The sequence below is a fragment of the Primulina huaijiensis genome, chromosome 11, assembly GCF_012295235.1.
Source record: "Primulina huaijiensis isolate GDHJ02 chromosome 11, ASM1229523v2, whole genome shotgun sequence".
In the NCBI taxonomy this organism is placed as follows: domain Eukaryota; kingdom Viridiplantae; phylum Streptophyta; class Magnoliopsida; order Lamiales; family Gesneriaceae; genus Primulina; species Primulina huaijiensis.
Window position 1 is genome coordinate 3,799,306 of NC_133316.1, and position 21,383 is coordinate 3,820,688.

Below are 21,383 nucleotides of genomic sequence, written 5' to 3' on the forward strand. Positions count from 1 at the left end.
TGGCTTCTGGATTTGTAGTTGGTTATTGAGTGATTTTACAAGTTCTTTTGTGTGATTTGTTGGTGATTTTTGTCTACTATTGATTTGCACTTGGTTTTAAGTGTGATTTTTTAGTTATAATTTTTGAGCTTGGAATTTTTGAAGTGTGTGTCGATGCTATAGTTTTCGATGTGCAACATGTCATCGTCCAAGCAATATAATGATTTGCTGAACAAGACAAATGTGGATGTGTACACTAAGAAGTTCAGACTTCAAAATTCGAAAAAAAATCACAAACGACACACTTAAAACCGGCTAGGATGAAAACATGACAGATTTGACCAATCCTAAGATTCAACCCGTCAAGAAAAAATTGGACCTGACCCCCCAACCGCCCAGCCAAAACATGCCGGGTCCAATCCAGGTTAGAGCCACAAACCCGCTAAACACCACACACATTTTTTTTATTCTAGTAATAGTAATTTGACAACAACAAAACAAGTTCATACTAGGGATGACAATTGGCCGGGGCGGGGATGGGGATGGGGCCCGTCCCAATCCCCGCTTTTTCGGGTTCGGAGAATCCCCAAACCCGAAACTTCGGAGATCAACTTCCCATCCCCGTTTCAAAAATATTATTATTGCAAGACAATGACGGATTCAGAGATTTTCTCAAACCAAAACTTATTATTATCTATTATTATTAGAGATAATATTAATATTAATATCAATATTAATAATAATAATATTATTAATATTTTAAAAAATAATAATATTATTATATTATTAATACTAATTGTATTATTATTTTATTATTGATATTATTTTCGGGATGAGTTCGGGGATTTCGGAGATGGGTATAGTAATTCCATACCCGCCCCGAACTACATCGGGGATTTAAAAAATCCCGAACCCGAACCTAAACCCGAAAAAATCGGGGATCCCCATCCCGGTTTCGGATTTTTCCCGTGAGACCCCAAAACCGTGGGGAAAGTTGTCATCCCTAGTTCATACTTCCAAGCCATAACATTTTAATAATATACTATCAAAAAAATAATTATTATTACAAGCCACAACCTAGTAATTTATACCATTGTTAAAAAAAATTAATTATTTCTAAAAACAAAAAGAAAAATAATTATATATTACTATAAAACATAAATAAATTATTTTCAACGTATATATCGGGGAGGGTTTATTAAAAGTTGTTACCGCCCCGAACTTGCTTTTAGACACGTTGTTCAGGTCTATACTTGACCCGAACGAGACATGTTTTATGCTAGTTTGAGTTTAAATTTGAACTATTGTCGTTCCTACAACCAACAACAAATTGGTAATCATAAATTGCAGCAAAAAACCCAAGAAAATCTCATAATAACTAGCGGCAAAACAATAACAACTTGCGAAAATGGAACACAAACGTGACAAATGGAAAAAAATTAAAATGCAACAAATCGAACAAACTTGCAATTTTTCAAGGTGACTGGCGGGCTTCGTCACTTGCTTTCGTCTCACCTCTGTGGATTTCAGTGTTCGTTTCTCCTCGATGTATTGAAGCTTTACGTTATATGTGTTTGAGATAGAGGCTTTACATTGTCGCGTTTGAGATGGAGAAATTGAAAGAAGGCTCAAATTATAATTGAACTAAGGAAGACAGATGAGTACACTGGTCAATTAGAGAGTGAAAATAATTTTTATTATGGGTGCTTCTACATGGTATATCAAAATTTTCAAGTAAAACCGTATATCGTATTTATCGAAATTTTTGGTATAGGAAAAAAATATACTGACACCATGGTATAAATTTCATACCATTTAAGCAAAAATTTAGGTATACCAAAATTTTGATACGATATCGATATAATACTGTATCTACCATTATTAATTACGTTTTTTATTTGTTTTATAAATTCTTTTTCACATTTTAATCTATTTGTATATTAATTACTTCTACTGAATTTTTACAAATCTCGTACCGATACCAAATCCTTTGGTACGGTATATTTTTGGTATACCGTTAGTATCGATATGTTCAGTATTTGTCGGTATGGTAAGTGCGATATACCAAATTTTTTGATATGTTTCACACCTTTACGACAGACGAAAGTATGATATGAAAGTCTTAATAGTAATTGGGGGATAAAGTTTAAGTTATGAAGTATGATTAGAGAATAATACCAATTTGTTGTTTATAATGTCTAGGCTTGAAGTGTAAACATACCATACTGATTAGATATCAGTAAGTATTAATTGAGATATCCAGCCGAGTAAGCATTCTTATAAGTTACATTATTACTTTTCATATTACGATGATGCATGTTACATTATTACTTGTCATATTATGATGATGCATGTTATATTGCCATGTTATGTGCGGCATTTTCATATCATATTGAGCATGTTCTTCTTTGATATAGCCTAAATTGAGTAGGGTTGCTCAACCCGTTTTCTTGGATAATCGGGTATCGGGAGCCCTCAATGTGGCTTCGTCGAAGAGTGATACAGTGACTCAGAACATTACATTTCAAATATTTGATTCTAGTGTGGGATCCACCAACTGATTCTTCGGACCAGCGTGCTACACACTTACGCGCCTCTAAATCGAGCATGAGTTTCCAGTATTTATCCTTGATCACTAGTTCATATTCATGCATGCACATATTGGTTTGTATACTCATACTTACTTATGTTAATTGATATGGTTGTATAACATTTCAAGACTTCAACATTTCATTTGTAATTTCTTATTTCGGGTTTTAAACTGATGAGATCTCTGATTATCTTGTTTAAGTCTTATTAAGTTTATTATGCACACTAGATTATGTTAATATAGGTTTTCCGGGTAAAGGCGTTATATTTAGATGGTATCAGAGCATGAAATATTTTTTGGTGATTTAGAATTGTTCTTTGGTTCCTTTTAGATGTCAAGAGGACACCAAGAAGAGGGCAATAGTCGTGGCAGTGTCGGACATGGCCATCAAGAGGATGAGACTATTAACGACAGCCGTGAGTGTTTTGGAGAGCGCTAGAGAGATCACCACCATCATAAGGATCATAGTGATAGACAACGCATGGGCCATGGGAATGTTCTTGACTTTGTAAAGGTTGGACGTCCACCACTTCCAAGTGAGGAGAGTGCTGATTAAGACGAGGTATGGTTGAAATGCACGAGGCAGTATTTTTGGACTTTTCAGTAAGGCGAGGAAGATAAGATGGAAATGACTGATTTCATGATTCAGGGAAAGGCTAGGAAGTGGTGAAAATCCATATCTGCTACTTTGGTCCTACAACATGGACAATTCCATTGGGACAATTTCTACCAGGCATTCATGAACTTTTCTTTCCCCCAGCTCTCTTCCAGGAAAAGGAGATGGAACATCTAACATCGAGGCAAGGTGATTCTTATATTGTGGAGTACCAAAGACAGTTCACTGAAATTTTGCAGTATGCACCCACATGTCAACGAAAAATCTGAAGCTAAGTACCCCATGTTTCTGAATGGTTTGAATCAAGATATATTTGATCGGGTTTCTGTCAAGATAATTCCATTTTGTAGGAAGAAAGGCTGATGTGGGCATGCAGAGGTTAGCATCGCGAGAAGGAAAGTCCTCCAATCTAGCAAGGGTTCTGGTTCTTTGGGACCATTGGGTCAGTCTTTCAAGAATCTGACATCTTCTTCATCGTCATTTGGTTCTACCGGAGTCTATCGTTTTGGAAAGAAGTTTTCAGTGTGGAGACTATGAGAGAAATCACCTGAAATAATATTTTTGTAGAGCTTCTGAAGCTTGTTTTGGTTGTGACGGTTTTGTCCACATGAAGAGGGATTGTCCAGAATGGAATTAGAGTGGACATTTATCGATGTTAGGGTCTTACAGAGGCAGGAAATTTCAGGCATCTGTCAAGCAGAAGAACTAGGGTTCCCAGCGTGGAGAATCTCAGCAGCGTCCTTGGGCATAGGGCCAAGTGTTTTCTCTAAATCAAAAGCATTCAGAGCCTGAGAATGAGATGGTTATCGCGAGTACATTTCTTTTATGTAGTTTAGAGTTTCTTGCTATGCCCCTTGTTAAAAATATTTCTAAGTACCTTAAGTTTCGGTGATAGGCAAATAATAACATCGAGCTATTTAAGGTCCATCATCTCTTTAAATATAATTTCAATTTTCTGACCACTGGACCACTTCAAGCCATTTAGACAAGAGATATATAAGTTCAAGCTGTTTTGGCAAGAAAGTCAAGATGAAGATTGTCTGAAATCAAGCTACAATATATCATCTATCAAAACAGATCGGTTCTCCAAGTTCTCAAACCGTTGAAAGTCAAGCCGCACTACCACCGGTCATATATGAGTTAATTCAAATAGGATATTGAATTCAAGTCGTTCAACAGCTGCCAATATCATACCAACTCCCGTATGACAAAAATCTACATAATTCGGACATCATGTGTTAGCTTTAAGAAAAGAAGGAGCTCAAAGTCGCAAAAGTACAAACAACATTAAATAGGCATTTAATAATACAAACGACGAATGAAAGTGACATTTCCATTCTGTCAAGTGATAGTACATTTGACTGTTGAAAAGAAAATCCGACCGTTAGAGCTTTTCAAAAATATGTAGAACTTTGAAGTGAAAAAGAATATGGAATCCATCAAAGAATTTATCTCAAACCTGCATATTTAAAGATTTCGATCACAACTAATCTTCCGTTTTCAAGCTGCTCATTCAAGTACACGCTTATCAGAACTTATCAGATCATCAACAATCAATCTGTGCTAACCGATAACTCAAGCTGTCAAACACCGTTGAGTTATTGTTTTGTTGTCCGATGTACCGAGGGTTCTTAAACATCCAAAGTTGTGATGTGATCACTAAGAGTTTCAGTAAGGCGATGATAAGTCCTGACTGAAGTAGGTTGTTACAAAATATAGTAAAACCAAAGTCTTATAATGAAAAACTTCATAAGTGGAAGAATGAGTGACATAAATATCCAAAAATCTATAAAAACACTTGTGCATTTCATTACGCACTTATTTTCTTGCAAACTATATTTCAAGCTGTTTATTATTTAACTGTCAAATATAGTTCATCACTCGTCAAGCCGGAACATTTTTGCACTTATACTTTTTAGAAGTCCAGCAAGTCTAGCCGTTTAAAAATATCTCAACAACCTAAAAAATGTTAAGAATGGTTCGAAATCAAGAAAATTTTAAATCAGTTTTTACACTTCCCTCTAAACTCTAACCCATTTCCAACAAGTGGTATCAGAAAACAAGAAAATTTTAAAACAGTTTTTTCATTTCCCTCTAAACTCTAACCCATTTCCAACAAGTGGTATCAGAAAAGGTTTTCATTGAACTCTAATAACTACATTTTAAATGGCATCGTTTAACAAATTTTCTATAATTTTCAAAGAAGATTGTGACGTATGGAAAATACGTATGTATGTACATCTAGCTGCTCAGGATGATAACATGTAGCATGTCATCATTGACGGTCCAATGAAGATACTCAAAGCCAATACAATAGTTACGGTATTTGGTGGTGCTCCACATATGGTTGAGAAACACCTGTCAAGTGTATTGCTTATGACATGAAGAAAGAAAAACTTGACTGTCAAACTTGATGGTTGGTGCTTTAGTTGGTTGTGAAGTGAATGACATGACATGAAGAAAGAAAAACTTGACATAGCCAAGGATATCTTATACAAGACTCCAGACAAGAACATATCCAGCAAGATAAAGAGCTGTACAATAGCCAAATAGATCTGGGAGAAGCTCACTCAAATCTGCGAGAGAAATGACTAAACCAAGGAGAAAAAACTGACTGTTGCAATCTAGAAGTTGGATAATGCCAATATGAAGCCCGAGGAGACTCTTAATGAGTTTGATAAACGGTTTAATAATATCATTATTGAACTAACTTCTCTTGGGAAAGAATATTCTAACCGTAAATTGCTTTGAAGGTCATGAGAGCACTTTCCAGATAATTGAATGGAAAGACACAGTTATCGCAATACATATACCACACTTCTACCAACGTATTATAGTTTATCTTAGTTTCAAAATAAAAAGGTAACAATTTTATCAAGTAATTCTCACTATTGATCTATTAAATAACAGTACATCAATTTAGGATCATTCATCCTAAGATGTATATTAGTAACTATGAGAATATAAAGAAAACTTCCTTGATATTTTACGCTAATATTCTAAGTAACTTAACCACTTAATGGGAATGATTGGACTCCTAGATTTGTGTAAAAATATTTTTTCTTAAGCTCACTTAATAAAATATTGGTTCATGGACACCAAAAAAAAACCATCTCTAGAGTTAAAACCACCCTTGATGTCATGTTGAAAAATAATTATAAAATAAACACAAGCAGTCATACCAACGAAAATGGCAACCATCAAGATGAATAACAATCCAAGTGACAACAACAACCTGCTCTCACACTAGAAAGACTCGAGATACTCAATTTTGGTTTTATTAATATCTTTAGAGAAATGACCTAGCTCATTCAAAAGATACAACTGATCATTCCAGAACCGTCTCGACGCAATGTTTTCCATATGAACTACTGTTACCCACCTTTTTGATCTTTTTATGGGATAACAATCATCTGTGTATTTCACACTAACGTCAATCTAAGTAACGAGAGGATAAACATTTTAGTGAGTTTGATATTGCAATAGCACTTTATAAACAATATCAATTAGGGTGTTTGTGCATGTATATACAGAAAAGATAAAATTGATTATTTCAATAGCGATCAACAAACAAAGAAGTTTGGATCATAATCTCACTAGACCATCAGAAATCCATAAGCAATTGCTTTGCAACACAAATATAAGGAAATACCTCTCTCTTGAGAGCACATGTTCTTTGGCAAAATATCCGTCGAATGCTTTTCTTAGAGTTGATATTAAAGCATTGGTAAAGCAACTCATTTTTATCCTAATTCTGAGATCCCTATGAAAAACAATTAAGATAAACCACAAGAAATTTCAATTAAAGCACTGTGATTCATTGAATTCAACGAAATAACAAGAAATATAAACCTGTATGAAAATAAAATATAGTTCACTTCCAATCCATCATAAAGATGAAATACAACAAAGTTTTGACATGAAGAAACATTATTTGGAACACGCAACCCCACCCCCCTTCCCAAGTGAAGAAAGAAAATAAAATATTGAATTGATAAAAGCATTATCAACAAGCTAATGTTGTGGAAAGATTTAGCCAGTTCAGGGTTGAAGTACTGTTTTCTCGCAGTCAAGGCGCAGTGGAAGTTTAAAACTTTTAGTTTCAATGTTCAAACATTCATTGGGCATCGTATAATTAAAATAGTCATATAGTGTTAAGTTATTTACATTTGCGTATTTAATGCCGGACACCAAACTAATCTGTGTTTAGCGGAGTTGATCCTTCTTGTAAATCCCTACGAACGGATCTCACTCATTTGATCGTTTAATCAGGTCCACGATCGAGACTAGATCCCTTGTTTAGATCACACTAGAGATTTTAAACAATTTTACGTTGAGAATGTATCGTCGGAGTTTCAGAAATCCTGCGGCGATGTGGCGTTGGAAGTGGCCGTGAAATTTTTATTGTGAAATGAAGGTGGGGAAATTTTGATTTGAGGGACGAGAGAAGGAACAAATTTTGCGTGCAAAAACTTGTGTTTTTTCATATGACCCTCAATGAAATATTTATAGACTTATANTTCTTAATTAATTGTTATTTAATTAATTTTTACCAATTCTAAACTTCTCTAGAATATTCCATGAGAATCATATACACATAGTAGTAACACTACTAATATTATTATTTAATTAGTAGATTCTAAATTTACCAAAAAAAATAATTGTCAACTTATTATAACTCCGATCTACGATCAGATAGATCCGATGTACTGAGGTACAAATCTTGTTCATATTATGAAAATTTCGAAGATCAAAATTTTCACTGTTCTATTTTTTACTGCCGCTAGTTTTGCAAATTTCTTCACCAAAACAAGCAATTTCACTCTTCTCACTCACTCAATTAGTGGTTAAGCTAACTTCCACTTTTTCCATTATATGGAATCAACTTATAAACTCATTTATAAGCAATCTGTTTAATCTCCATCAAACTAGAGTTGCCACTCAACTCCTTGAACTCGACTATCTCAACAAGAACATAGAATCCGATACTTTTGTGACCCTCAATGGTTCAAAGATACAGCTAGCCGTGGGTTCAAATCTTCATGTGATTCAGAATAATATTTATTCTTATTCGGGCGTATCCAAATTAGCCTCATTCTTTTCATCAATCTCTTCATTAAAAATGTCAGAGCTCAAGTCTAATTGCACCCATCGGATCATGGAAAGAGCGTATAGTGACATCGTCTCATGATCCCTTATGTATCATTAATAGTGTTTGCAACAAGATTCATTTATGGTTAGCGTACAATATAGTCCCTTAAACTCATATATTCCGATCGAATCTGCAACCAATGATATATTGAGAGTTGCACATGGATTTGATAACAATTTGATGTATCTTTGAGTAATAATAGTGACATCTTATGTACAACTAGGAAAACACATATTCCTAAAATACATTTCTTGCTCTGGCCCGAGATTCCCTGCACTATTAACTCATCAGATCACATAAGATATTTTCATCCATAGGTAAACTATGAATCCCCGACTACAATGTATTGGTTCCTACACATTTCAAAACTACACCCAATCTCTCCACCTGATGACCCTCAATGGAGTTTGTAAACGGATCAAAGTACATGCTACTACGTAGAGCCTCTACGTGTCCCGAGTCAAAGGACTAATAATGTACAACCATAACCAGTGACTATTCCACTCGATAAGTGATAATCACTTAGGCAGTCTGATGGAGGTTTGTTCAGTGTATCATCAAATGATCACTCATCGGTATGAATGGACATCTTTATGTCCTTACCAAAGAAACATGACGTTTACATCACAAATGCTAGTCTCAAACTCGAGCGACCTTTATCCTTATTTTAGGCGGCTGATTCGATTAGGAACTTGTAAAGAATATATGGTACAGTTTCTAATGAGTTTCATGATTTTACGTTGAGAGGCAGACCTTATGGTACCTTTTGCATATTCAAGAAATTTATCTATACAACTTGCATGGGTGTACAGATAAATTAAATATCATAATTGGATAAAACCCTAAAATATTATTAAAATAAAGATTGTTTTTACATAATAGTCAATAAAGCTCAAGTCACAAGTTGGCTCGTTGGATACCTACTTGACAATCTCCCACTTGCTCTCTAGCCAACAACCCATAAATTTCGGACACATTGCTTCACAATGCTTTTAAACAATGGTTTTGGTAAGGGCTTCATGAGTGGATCAGTAACATTATCTACAGAGGCGACTCTCTCCATTGATATTCCTCCACTTCCCACAATCTACTGGATTATGTGGAACTTCCTCGGTATATGTTTGGATCGCTGATGAGACATCGGTTCTTTTGACTATGCAATGACACCAGTGTGGTTGCACTAGATCAGGAATGGATCAACTGTTTGAGGAATGATACCCGAATCTTAAATGAAATTCCTCATCCAAACTACCTTCTTTGTTGCAGCCGATGCAGCTATGTATTCGGCCTCAGTGGTTGAATTCGCTGTGTTGTATTGCTTGGAATTCTTCCAGGAGACATCAGCACCATTGAGCTTTAATACATATCCAGAGGTTGATTTCAAATCATCTACATCTGATTGGAATTTAGAATCAGTGTATCTTTTCAATTTTAATTCTCCACTTCCATATACCAAGAACAAATTCTTAGTTCATCTCAAATACTTAAGAATGTCCTTCACGGCTTTGCAATGCAATGGAATTAGATTCGATTGATATCTGCTTGCAACACTCAGTGAAAATGCAATATCAAGTCGAGTAGATATCATAATATACATTATACTGCCTATAGCAGACATATGGAATGTGGCTCATGGTTTCTATCTCATCACCAGTCTTAGGGTATATAGACTTGGATAGAGTCACACCATGACACATTGGGAGATATCTTCTCTTGTAGTCCTCCATAGAGAATCTCCGTAGTATGGTATCAATATATAAGTGGATTGGATGAGCCCTAGCATCCTCTTCGGTCTATCCCAATAGATCTATATTTTTAATACATATGATGCTTCACTCATATCTTTCATGGAGAATTTATCAGCTAACCATAATTTAGTTGACTGCAACATTCCTACATCGTTCCTAATGAGTAGTATGTCATTAACATAAAGTGTTAGGAATTAACTACACTCTCACTAACCTTCTTGTATACACACGGTTCCTCAGTATTCTTGACAAAATCAAACTCTTTGATTATCTAGTTAAATCTGAGGTTCCAGCTTCTTGATGTCTGTTTGAGTCCATAGATGAATCTTTGAAGTTTTCATACTTTATGCTCACTTCCTATTGATGTAAATCCTTCAAGTTGAGACATGTAGATCTCTTCCTTAATGTCACCATCAAAGAACGTTGTTTTCACATAAATCTGTCATATTTTATATTCATACCATGTTGTTATGGCTAGTAATATCCTAATGGACTTTAACATTGTGACTAGAGAAAATGTTTTCCTTTGAATATATCTTGTTGCTATCAATCTTGCTTTGAAGTTCATTTCCTTCCCATCCGTCTCAATTTTTCTTTGGTAAATTTATTTGCTTCATATAAGAACAATTCCCTCGGGTAGATCTACTAAGGACCATACTTGGTTCGAATACATGGAGTCCATCTCGGACTGCATGACTTCTCGTCATTTAGATGAATCGACATTAGATAATGCTTCTTTGAAGTTTCTTGGATAACGTCTAGGAATGATCTCATCTTGGCCCTCTTCAAGAAGCAGGCTTATCCTCTTATATGACCTAGAGACCCTTTCGGATCTCCTTGAGCTTGTGTTTCCTCAACTAGCTGTTGGGGTGTGGGCTCTACTATTTTAGAAGTGGATGGTTCCCGAATCTATTCGAGTTTTATTGTCTCACATTTTCTATCTAATAGAAACTCCTTCTCCAATAAAGTGGTATTCCTTGAAACAAATACTTTTGTTTTTTTGAGATCATAGAAATAATATCTAGCATAATTATTTGTATATCCCACAAAGTAGCACAAATTAGCTCTACTATATATTTTGTCTCTCATTGTGTGCTTCATATAAGTAGGACACCCTCATATTCTGAAGAAAGAATATTTGGGTGGCTTCTCCATTCATATCTCATATGGTGTTTTATCCATTACCTTTGTATGGACTTGGTTCAACAACATTGTCGTAGCCTCAAACACAAATCTCCAATAAGATGACGACAATTTAGTGAATCACATGATAGATCGAACCATGTTCATCATGTCGGATTATGTGTGATTCTTCTTAAGCTCAAGCCACTATTTATAGGCTTCAAGCTGGGCTAAATGATCACCTACTCATGGCTATTTATCTCCTCTTAAATACCATTATTTCTTTTACGATGGTTGTTACAAGTTCATTTGTATTCAGTTGAATATGCCCCTTCATTACACTATTCATTTTTTAACATAAGGGTCCAAATCTGAAGGTTTCTGGCTTGATTCTTGGTTCTATGCATTTCTGATTTATTGGCATAAAAACTGAAATAAATGGTTCATGAAATGATGGCTCTTCTTAATTACATAAGAATGAACGCATATTCATTCTTTACTCCTTGATCTATCAAAATTTTCAAAAGATGTTCTTGCATGAAATTTCTTTGTATATTGGTGAACATTTTTGGGTCTTCACTATCATCAATCCAAATTTTAATCAATCAATCAGATGGACCACAAATGACAATATATTTACTGGCCACATGATGTCAAACATAATATTGTGTTCCAAACTCTTAAATCAGTCTCAAAATTCAATGATATTAGAGTATCCAAGGATCATAGCTCGACGTGTATNGACATTGACATAATTTCACTCAAATCAATCATTATATATCAAAGTATTCAGATATGTCATACGTTACTCAGTCGCAACATACTTTATTTTTTGTCGTTTATTCTCGATATCTTTCGAGAGATCAATGAAATTTGGTGTAATAGATAATCTAAACAACGATATTAAGATTTTATTTACAATAAAGAATTGCGAGTCGACTTAAAAGCTTTCTCAAACCTGGGCAGGTCCTTGAAAAAATCTAATCTCCTTTACACTTGGTACGACATAGGGATGTAAATAAATCGAATCGATTCACAAGTTTTTCGAGCCGACTAACAAGTATTTTATTTGTATTATATATTATAAAATTTGACTTTAGCTCAAACATATTCAAACTTTGTTTCACACTAAACGATTGCAAATTATTTTATTTGATAGTCCGCGAACAGCTCGTGAGCTTTCATATTTTACTATTATAATATAAATATATATTAAATAAATATATTTCAAACCTTTCGAATATTCATTTTCGAACAATAGTTCGAAAACATGTTCGAATCTTTCGAATCAAACTTGAGTTCTAATTCAAACCAAATTTGAACTAAAATTACAAATTATTCGAATATTGAATTAAGATCGAACTCAAATATATAATTCAAACCTTAAAATTTTATATATAATCGACTTGATTCGATTCGTTCACACACCCTACTTTGTTCTCAAACTCCTTCAACGAGCGAAAATGAAGTCAACTATGTCAATACTATTATCAGGCAAGGCAGATTTACCTAAAAGTAAGGGCCAATTCCAACCAATTTTTCAAGAAGCAACTTGTTTACATAAGGTTGAGCATACGTTTAGACTCTGTATCAGTATAACCTCAATTAGTTAGAAAGATCTACGCTGGCTTGAGCTCAGCAGATAGACAATTGAAAAGTTCAACGGCACCTCATTTTTTAACAGAAATTATCATAAAGTGAAAAGCAATGCAACACAATAAGAAAGATGATACTGAGTTAAAAAAATCAAGGATATAGAAGCAACAAACGCCAACAAATTTAACGAATACCAACATAATTTACACACAAATATCAATATTCATGATGCGAGATAGTTTCCAAAATAACATTCATCAAATTCTTTTCAAAAAAACTAAACATTCTCAAGTGTATTTTAAAACACTCAAATTCACATAGGGAGGGTTAATTTTCAAAAACTTAGTTTGACCAAGATCATTTTTTTAAATTTTCCCGTCATGATGCCTCTAAGGAAACCAAGTCTCAACGGAAATACAAATTTAACTTAACGGTCTAAGAGGCAACTAGTAAGATTTCCCGCAGTGTATTAAGCTTCCAGCTCCTAAGAAAAGACCAAAAACAGCAGCACTGCCCAGCGTTGTTTGTCCAATGTATCTTATTTTTAGAAGACCTGGAACCTACATCGAGATAAAACCAAACAAACTATATTTGACTTTTGCACAAATGCATCAATTTATTAAGAATAAGGAGTAATGCTAACGTTGAGCTATGACAGGTGTATCAAGTGCAAAAAGACTAGAATGAGCATGTTAAGAAAAAAAAAAAGAAGTCGGACCAACGGAGCTAATTGCAACTATTTAGGACGTAAATTTTGTGATAATATGATCAAGATCATATTTAACAGACAATATCGTTCATGATATCCCTAAAAACTTTCAAAAACACATGTTCAGTTAAAGGTCTAACAATAATGGTGTGAGGTGACACCCACCTGTAATGATCAAGTATGAATAAGCAAATGATAATTTGTCACTCAAAATGGTTCATCAATGACAATATTCCATTTATAAATGTCTCTCAATGCAGAAACCAAAAACTTAACATAGAAAAAATTCATGAGAAGAAGTTCAAGTAGGCTGCAAGGAAGCTGATGCATAGAAGAATCAAGAATGGAACAAGATAGCAAGCTAGATTAGCAGCTTGCATGCAACTTCAGCTACCCACCGTTGAGCCTAATGGTTGCCTTAAAATTTAGACGCCCTCAGCCATCGGCAGGCAGACCAAAAGAATCATAGGATGGGGGGTACGATTTAACAGAAGTGATTCAATATGTTATTGTTGTGTTTTTTTATAGAGTTTAGGAGAAATTTCACATTAAATCCTGAAAAGTTTTATGTGTGGGAGCAATTTCCTTTAACTCATTTGCACCTGCTTCAGCCCAAGGATAAAAGTAAACATGAAAAACCCAACCAACACTATGGAACACATCGTGCAATTTATTTTGAATTCTTGTTACGTAGCACATGAAACTTATATGGAAATTAGCTTGAAGTTATTTATTTCAGTAGTTCGTAATCAGTGATGATCTGTATAGATGACTTATAACGGAATAATTCCAACAGTTTATAAGAAAGAAAATCAACAATATGACAGAAATTAGATTCAAAATACACAACATTATTTCTCTACTAACAAGAAAATAAAGACAATACCTTGTATCTAACAGCCTCGTAAGTTCCATAAACAGCACCTGCAACCAATAGCATACATCAGATAATATATTCATAAAAACAGATGATTACCGAAGGCATGATTCACAAGTGAAACTCAATTGCCCTGAATTTATGAATCCAAGCAAGAAACAACTATGAAGCTTGACATATGCGAGTACTTTTGATGTTCAATGTAATTCAATATCAATAGAGAACATTGGGTCACGAGGAAAATGCTAAAAAGTCTCTGTCCCAAAACTTAGAAAGCATGAACTGATTCATTTTCTCCAGTTTTCCACCGTAAAAAATAGCCAAATTTATATCTAAGCATGAACAATTAAATAAAGGGTAATTCCAGAGCAAAGGTAAAATCATGTGAGATGTTATCCACAAAAAATATTTGTCCCTAAGCGCAAAAAGACAGTTCAAAGATTGAAGATAACAATACAGTTATAAGCATCTTTTCATTAGGGTTTATGCATTACAACTCAAAGAATGAAGAGGGGAGGAGTTATAATTACATATTACCAACAGCGCCGCCGATAGCTCCACCAACAGCAACGCCCGCCGTGACCCGCGCTAGACAGCTATTCCTCTTCATCTCTTCACCTTTTTTCTCTAAAATATGCATAAATGAAATGGGTAATCGAGCAAAATCAGAGCAGAGTTTCCCAATATTTCAATTTGATCCCAATGTTTGGATGAATTTCTCTTTAGTACCTCAGAGGCAGAGCCAGCCAGGGCGTATGCCGCAATTCAATAATAAATAAACTTGAGTATGCAAACAAAGCTACAATACAGAGAAAATAAACGAATAATTTAGAATATGACCATATAAAAAGCAATGCGAATTTCTATAATATTAAATGATTAATTAAAAATTTAACTATATTAGATCCATGAAATGTTTTTATCGACTGATATTTTTGGAAATCGTTTGACTCATGAGATGAGATAATGAAATATATATTATATGAATGATAAATATATGTATATTTTGACTAAAAATTTTATTTTTAGCTTGGAAAAACACGGGCTAAAAAAGGGTGAACAAAAATGGTTATGAAAAAAATTAGTCAAGGCATGAGTTTGAATATTTTTCTTTAAAACGATATTGTCATGCTCTCATGTTCACTGTTGTTGGCAACTCGTTTCCAAGAATAAAATGACTATAGACTTTAAAATAGTAGCACTATAATTTTTTTTTTTTGGTTAACCTTGCGAACCCGCATCCATTACCTTTTAATACGCTCTGGACAAACCCAAAAGGCCAACGCGGTAGTCTATAAACTACGCTGACTATGTAAACCACATTAGGCAAACCTTTTGCGGCAAGCTCAAATTGAGAAGGCAAAGCATTGAGGAATTGAACATTTGACTTCTTGGCAAGTGTATGTCATACCATTTAATCCTAGCTACCCCTTGAGGCTAGCACTACAAATTTTTAAATTCATACGAACTTTGGAATGTTTAGAATGTTATCAAGTGATATACAAACTTTTCAATTCTAAATTCTGAACTTAAGCATACGAGCTTAGAAAATCCAATTTCAAGATTTTATATCTTACATATTTGGATTTTAAGCGCAAAGGCTTAACACTCACAAGTAGAAATAAATAGGGACGTGAAAAACGAACTAGACCCGAGTCTACATGAAAAAATAAGTTATGGTTGGGGGTTTTAAGGTTCGGGTCAAATCGGGTTGGACCCGAAATCAAACCCAAAAAAATTAGTTATGTTGGGTCGGGTTTAGGTCAACTCAGGTTGACCCGAGTTGACCCGATTTTTTTTAAAAAAATTTATTCTTTTATAGAATTAAAATATATTGGCTATATTTTTTATATTTTATGTTTGATTTTTTTATTGTATATTGATATCATATATTTTCTTCATATAGTATTTACTTTGTAAAATATTGATTTTTTAAACAATTGTTTATTTATTGTATTAAGTATACTTTAAATTTTCTACGAGTTGACTTTCAAATTTATAAATTTATTCATAAATGACGATGCTTGATCAAATATTTATTTTATAAAATATCTAATTTTAAACAATTTATTGAAAGTTATTTTGATATGCTTGGATATTTTTTTTATTGTTATTGATCTCATTAAATTTTAAGTAATATTTATTTTGTGAAATATTTACATTTCCTAAACAATTGCTTATATTATGAAGTAATTAATAGTTTACACAACTTCTACTCCTAAATTTAAATATTTAAATCTATGAAACATAATTATCATATATTTAGGCAATATTTTGTTATTATGTGTTTAAACTAAAATATTTATTATGTGTTTTGATTTTTATTTAATTATTTTGTTAAAATAAAAAAATAATTGTTGCATACTTTTATATTAAAAAATCATATATTTTTTCAAAAAAAATCATATTTTTTTTAAAAAAATCTTTTTGTTGGATCGGGTTAGCTAGGTTGGTTTGAGTTCATAGGTTTCGGTAAGCTCGGGTTTGGGTCGTGTTCATATGTTTCGGGTAAGTTTGGGTTCGTTTCGGGTCCGATTGAGAAACTTTTTGTAATACTCATGCTTCAACCCGACCCAAATTCACCCAACTCATCCAAATTCATACCCCTACTAATGAAGATAATCTTATTCATAGAATATGAAAACCTTAGACCAAAGGACACGTCTCTTCATAAAATGATGCAACCAAGTCGCACCATTTCCTTGGCACCTTCTTCAATTTAGTCGCCACATCATTCTAATTCACGCGATTTAATCTTTTCATTAGATAAAGTTCGAACTAATATTTATGAACATTCAATTAATTTCTCATTCGCCCTATTGGTAATAGAGAAATAATTTTATTTGTTATGCAACTCGTTCAAATTATTTATCGATTCTAAACAAGTACACAATTCATTTTTTTCTAAAAATCCCCACATGAATGAAAATTATTGCATGTAACTATACTGACTAGACAAATATCATTCTAGCGAAAGATTATTGTATCGGGATAGGTAGTATATTTCAAATACACTTGAGTAGATCATTTTTTTTTAAAAAGAGTTGACCGAAGTTATTTAATCAATTTCTCTCTTTTATTTGGGGATATTTTGTTTTTTAACTTCGAACATCTATTCAATTAAGAAAATAACCTAATCATGTCATTTTATTAATTAAATAGTTGATCGATGTTAAAAAATAAATACACACGATGATGTCATTTTCTTAATTAAATAGTTGACCGAAATTATTTTACAAATTTTTCCTTTTACTTGTGTGAGAAGATCAAAGTAAGGTGGGAAATATAATATTTTTTTTAGAATAATATAAGTTTCAATATATATATGGAAGGGTATTTTAATGATATATTATTTTTAAATCAAAAATTTTTAATAAATATTTTATAATCTTACATTAATTTTTCATATGATATCTATATGATTAAGTTGTTGGTAAGTGGTTCACTCCAGCTAAACGGTCGTGTGTGATGGAAATTGAATTTTCATAAATTACAACAAATCTTAACAAATCTTTTCATACATATATATATACATATATATATACATATATATATATATATAATATCAAAAATATATAAGCTATTCATATAATATCAAAAATTTGAAAAACAGATTGAAAGAAATTCTATATTTTCGTCCGAATATATATTGCCATGTTTTAAATTTATAATTACAATTGTAGCATTTTGCAAAAATAGCCAGTTTGGAGATCAGAACCTACGGTACCATGGATCAGGGGCGAATGGTGTGCATGGGTAATAGGCAACGGTAGGTTATTGTCCGACAGAATTTTGTCCAAAATGCACTGATAGAAATCAACTTGAAGTGAAACGTAGGAACACACGACACATTCTCATGTATGAACTCATGAGACAAATGAATGGAACCAACATGAGTTGCTGGTGCAATTGAGCTATCTGGGAGGGTAACAGTAGATGAAGTAGGTGCATAGGAATGAAAGAAAGAAAGGGAACAATAAATATGATTGGTAGCACCCAATTGATACGATCTTCGGACAAAAAACTAGAAGATGAAGGAAGATTACCATTGAAACAAGACACAAAAGACCCGTGATTTTGTGAATTTGAGGCATTTCAATAGTTAAGATGAAGCTGAGATTTTGAGAAAATAATGTGCTTCTTGCAATGTTCTAAACTCAACGCTTCTTTGGTATTGTTTTCAACTTTCTCAGTAACCTCGGCGGTGGAAGAATTTGCACCTTGAATTTGATTTGCACGAGCTCTAGTCAGCTTGTGTCCTTTTTTTTTTGTGTTGCGTTCTAGGCGAACATCCATGATCTTTATAACACTTATCAAGTGTGTGACTTGGATAATGAAATATTACAAGTCATGATTGTATCATTATTGTTGTTTATCACATAAATCGAACTACAGACACTCGTTTATCCCTGAAAACTCATTTTGAATTGTTGTATCATAAACTTTGTTCACATACTCATCTCAAAACCTTTGGTTCCATTCTCCCAAGCCAACTATCAAGTTTATTCTCGGACTGTTAAGTCAGTTTTTCTTGGTTATCCTTTCAGGTAAAAGGCATACAAATTACTCAATTTGGAGACAAATGCCAATTATATTTATCGTGATGTTGTGTTTCATGAGAATGTTTTTCTTTGAGGATTATCCTCAGCAAGATGCTGACTTAGAAGTCTTTTGTGAGAGTGTGTTTCACACTCAAATTAACCGTATTTCATCCAATTCTCAATATCTTGAACCAAATTTTTTAGACCTTGATTATAGAACTCGCTCTCACTTAGTATCTGCCAAACCTTCACATATTCGAGAGTCCCATTGCTGTACTACTCATTCTTCACTTCATTCATCCACAACTCACTCGTTAGCCATTGTCCTTGGTGAACAAAAACTTTTTGACCAATAAAAAGCTTTTATTCATTATGTATCATCTATTGTTGAAGCTTAAACTTTCTATCAATTTGTTGTTTCTCCAGAGTGGAGCAAAGACATGTAGCATGAATTGCGAGGTTTAGAGAGTAATAGTGTACTCGGTTCATTGTTTCTTTGCCACCTGCAAAGAGTTTTGTCGGCTACAAATGGGTTTGTAAAACCAATTAATTCTTGCCTAATGGGACTCTTGAACACTACAAGGCTCATCTAGTGGCTAAAGATTACACACAATAGTAGGGGATGAACTACTTTGAGACCTCTTCACCTGTAATGAACCATGTTCAATTATTTGTAAAGTATGTGTTAAACTTCATTATGTGTCATTACTTAAGCAATTAAAGTAATTATTCAGTAGCCATTTCGGAACCACCGAAGAGCAGCTCGGACCTATCGAACCAATTCGAAGCTTCCGATCCAGTTGCCAATATTTGAGGTCTCGGTTCAAGTTTGACACATAGACCATGCACTAGTTCGAAGCTTCCAAAGTCACTTCAGAACTTCCAAATTAAACCAGCCTGCAAGATACCAACGTGTCGACAGAGCTTCTGAACTCCGCCTATAATTAGGACATGCAAGATTTCATTTCAAGGGAACAAAGTGATGGTTTTCTCTCAAATTCTGATAGTATTCTAGGCTTTTCCAGCTGTTTCTGAAGATCGTTCGAGTTGCGCAATGCTCTCGGAGTAGGCTGAAACTCAGAGATTGAGCAGCAAAGCTATCTGTCAGCGAAAATTACTAATAACAGAATGATTGAATCAAACTCGTAAAGGTAAAGCTGTAACTGGAGTAAGTGTACTGTTTACATTATCAGTATTGCGTAAGGAAAAGCAAAACCAAACTAAGGTCTGTAGCAAGTATAGTTTACTTAAAACAGATTCGTCATCTCTGGTATGTGCTTTGAGGTTTCAACCAAGATACAACGGGAAGACCCACAGTGATGTTGCACAAATCACTACGCTGGCGAACGAAATAATACCTGAACTTTATCTGTGGAGAATGTAGGAACAGAAGCGCAGTAAGCAAGAGCAGAATGCGGGAACGTAGGAAAAAGTTGATTTTTTCGGTGTGTATTATGGCCTTGTCATATCCCTTATTTATACATGCTTATAGCAGCCACACGAAAAGCCAAAGGTTGCCATCAAGAGACAGACGAAGCACCAAAGGTTGCCATCTATAGGCAGCTGAAGCACCAACAGTCAGGCGATGTGAAAGGTATCTTCCGAGGAAAAAAATTGCAAAAGGTGGCATTGACTAACTATGAGATTTTTACCTTGATCGATCCGACATTCGACGTACCCAGGTCGCGCTCGTATGCTTGCACACAAGTAAAGCCTTTTCCAGTTCAAATCAAGCCCATGATTTGCACCCCCGTGCGCCGGCGTGCGAGAGAGCCTCTTGACCAATCATTCCTACACTTCCATAAAGTGTAGCACAATTTAAACTCATCTATACAACTTTATTTTTTCGATGTTGGACAAACCCACCTTCCCAAATTTCCATTCACTCACATGGAAAGCCCACAAACCTTGCAACCCAATATATATTATATATATTTAATCCAACACTATCGTCTCTAAATGGCTAACTACGGGCGAAGGTGTGATATGAGTGCCTTAGTTAATTTGGGATAATAGATAATAATGATAAATTATGATACAGACGAACAAGAATCTGATCAATTAGTAATGTTATATATCTTGTTTGATGTCTAGGAACAGTGAGTAGACATCTAGTATTCCTAGGACAATGTAGAGTTTCGTAAATACTGATTAAAATATCCATCAGAGTATGCATTCTTATGTGTTACATTTTATTTGTCATATTACGCATGTTTTATCTACCATGATATTTATGTGGTATTATCATATCACGTTGAGCCTTTATCCGTTGAGATAAGTCTTGTTGAGTATGGACGCTCAGCCATTGTTTTTAGAGGATCGAGTATCGTGAGCCACCCACTGGGTTTACGGAGCAGTGTGCATCATACTTAGGCTCTTCTTAATTGAGCATGAGTTTCCTTTTTGATCCCTGATCACCAGGCATGATTCATGGATGCACATATAAGTTTGCA

General features: G+C 34.0%; 1 protein-coding gene across 1 annotated transcript; it reads right to left on the reverse strand.

Moving 5' to 3' along the window:
- Positions 1-12,962: 12,962 nt before the first annotated feature.
- LOC140987374 (uncharacterized) lies at positions 12,963-15,117 on the reverse strand. The gene is made up of 3 exons (XM_073455845.1): positions 14,927-15,117; positions 14,399-14,436; positions 12,963-13,363 (listed from the first exon to the last, which is right to left on the reverse strand). Exons 1-3 carry the CDS (start codon positions 15,027-15,029, stop codon positions 13,250-13,252), a joined length of 255 nt encoding a protein of 84 aa, XP_073311946.1. The 5' UTR covers positions 15,030-15,117; the 3' UTR covers positions 12,963-13,249.
- Between the last annotated feature and the right edge of the window lie 6,266 nt (positions 15,118-21,383).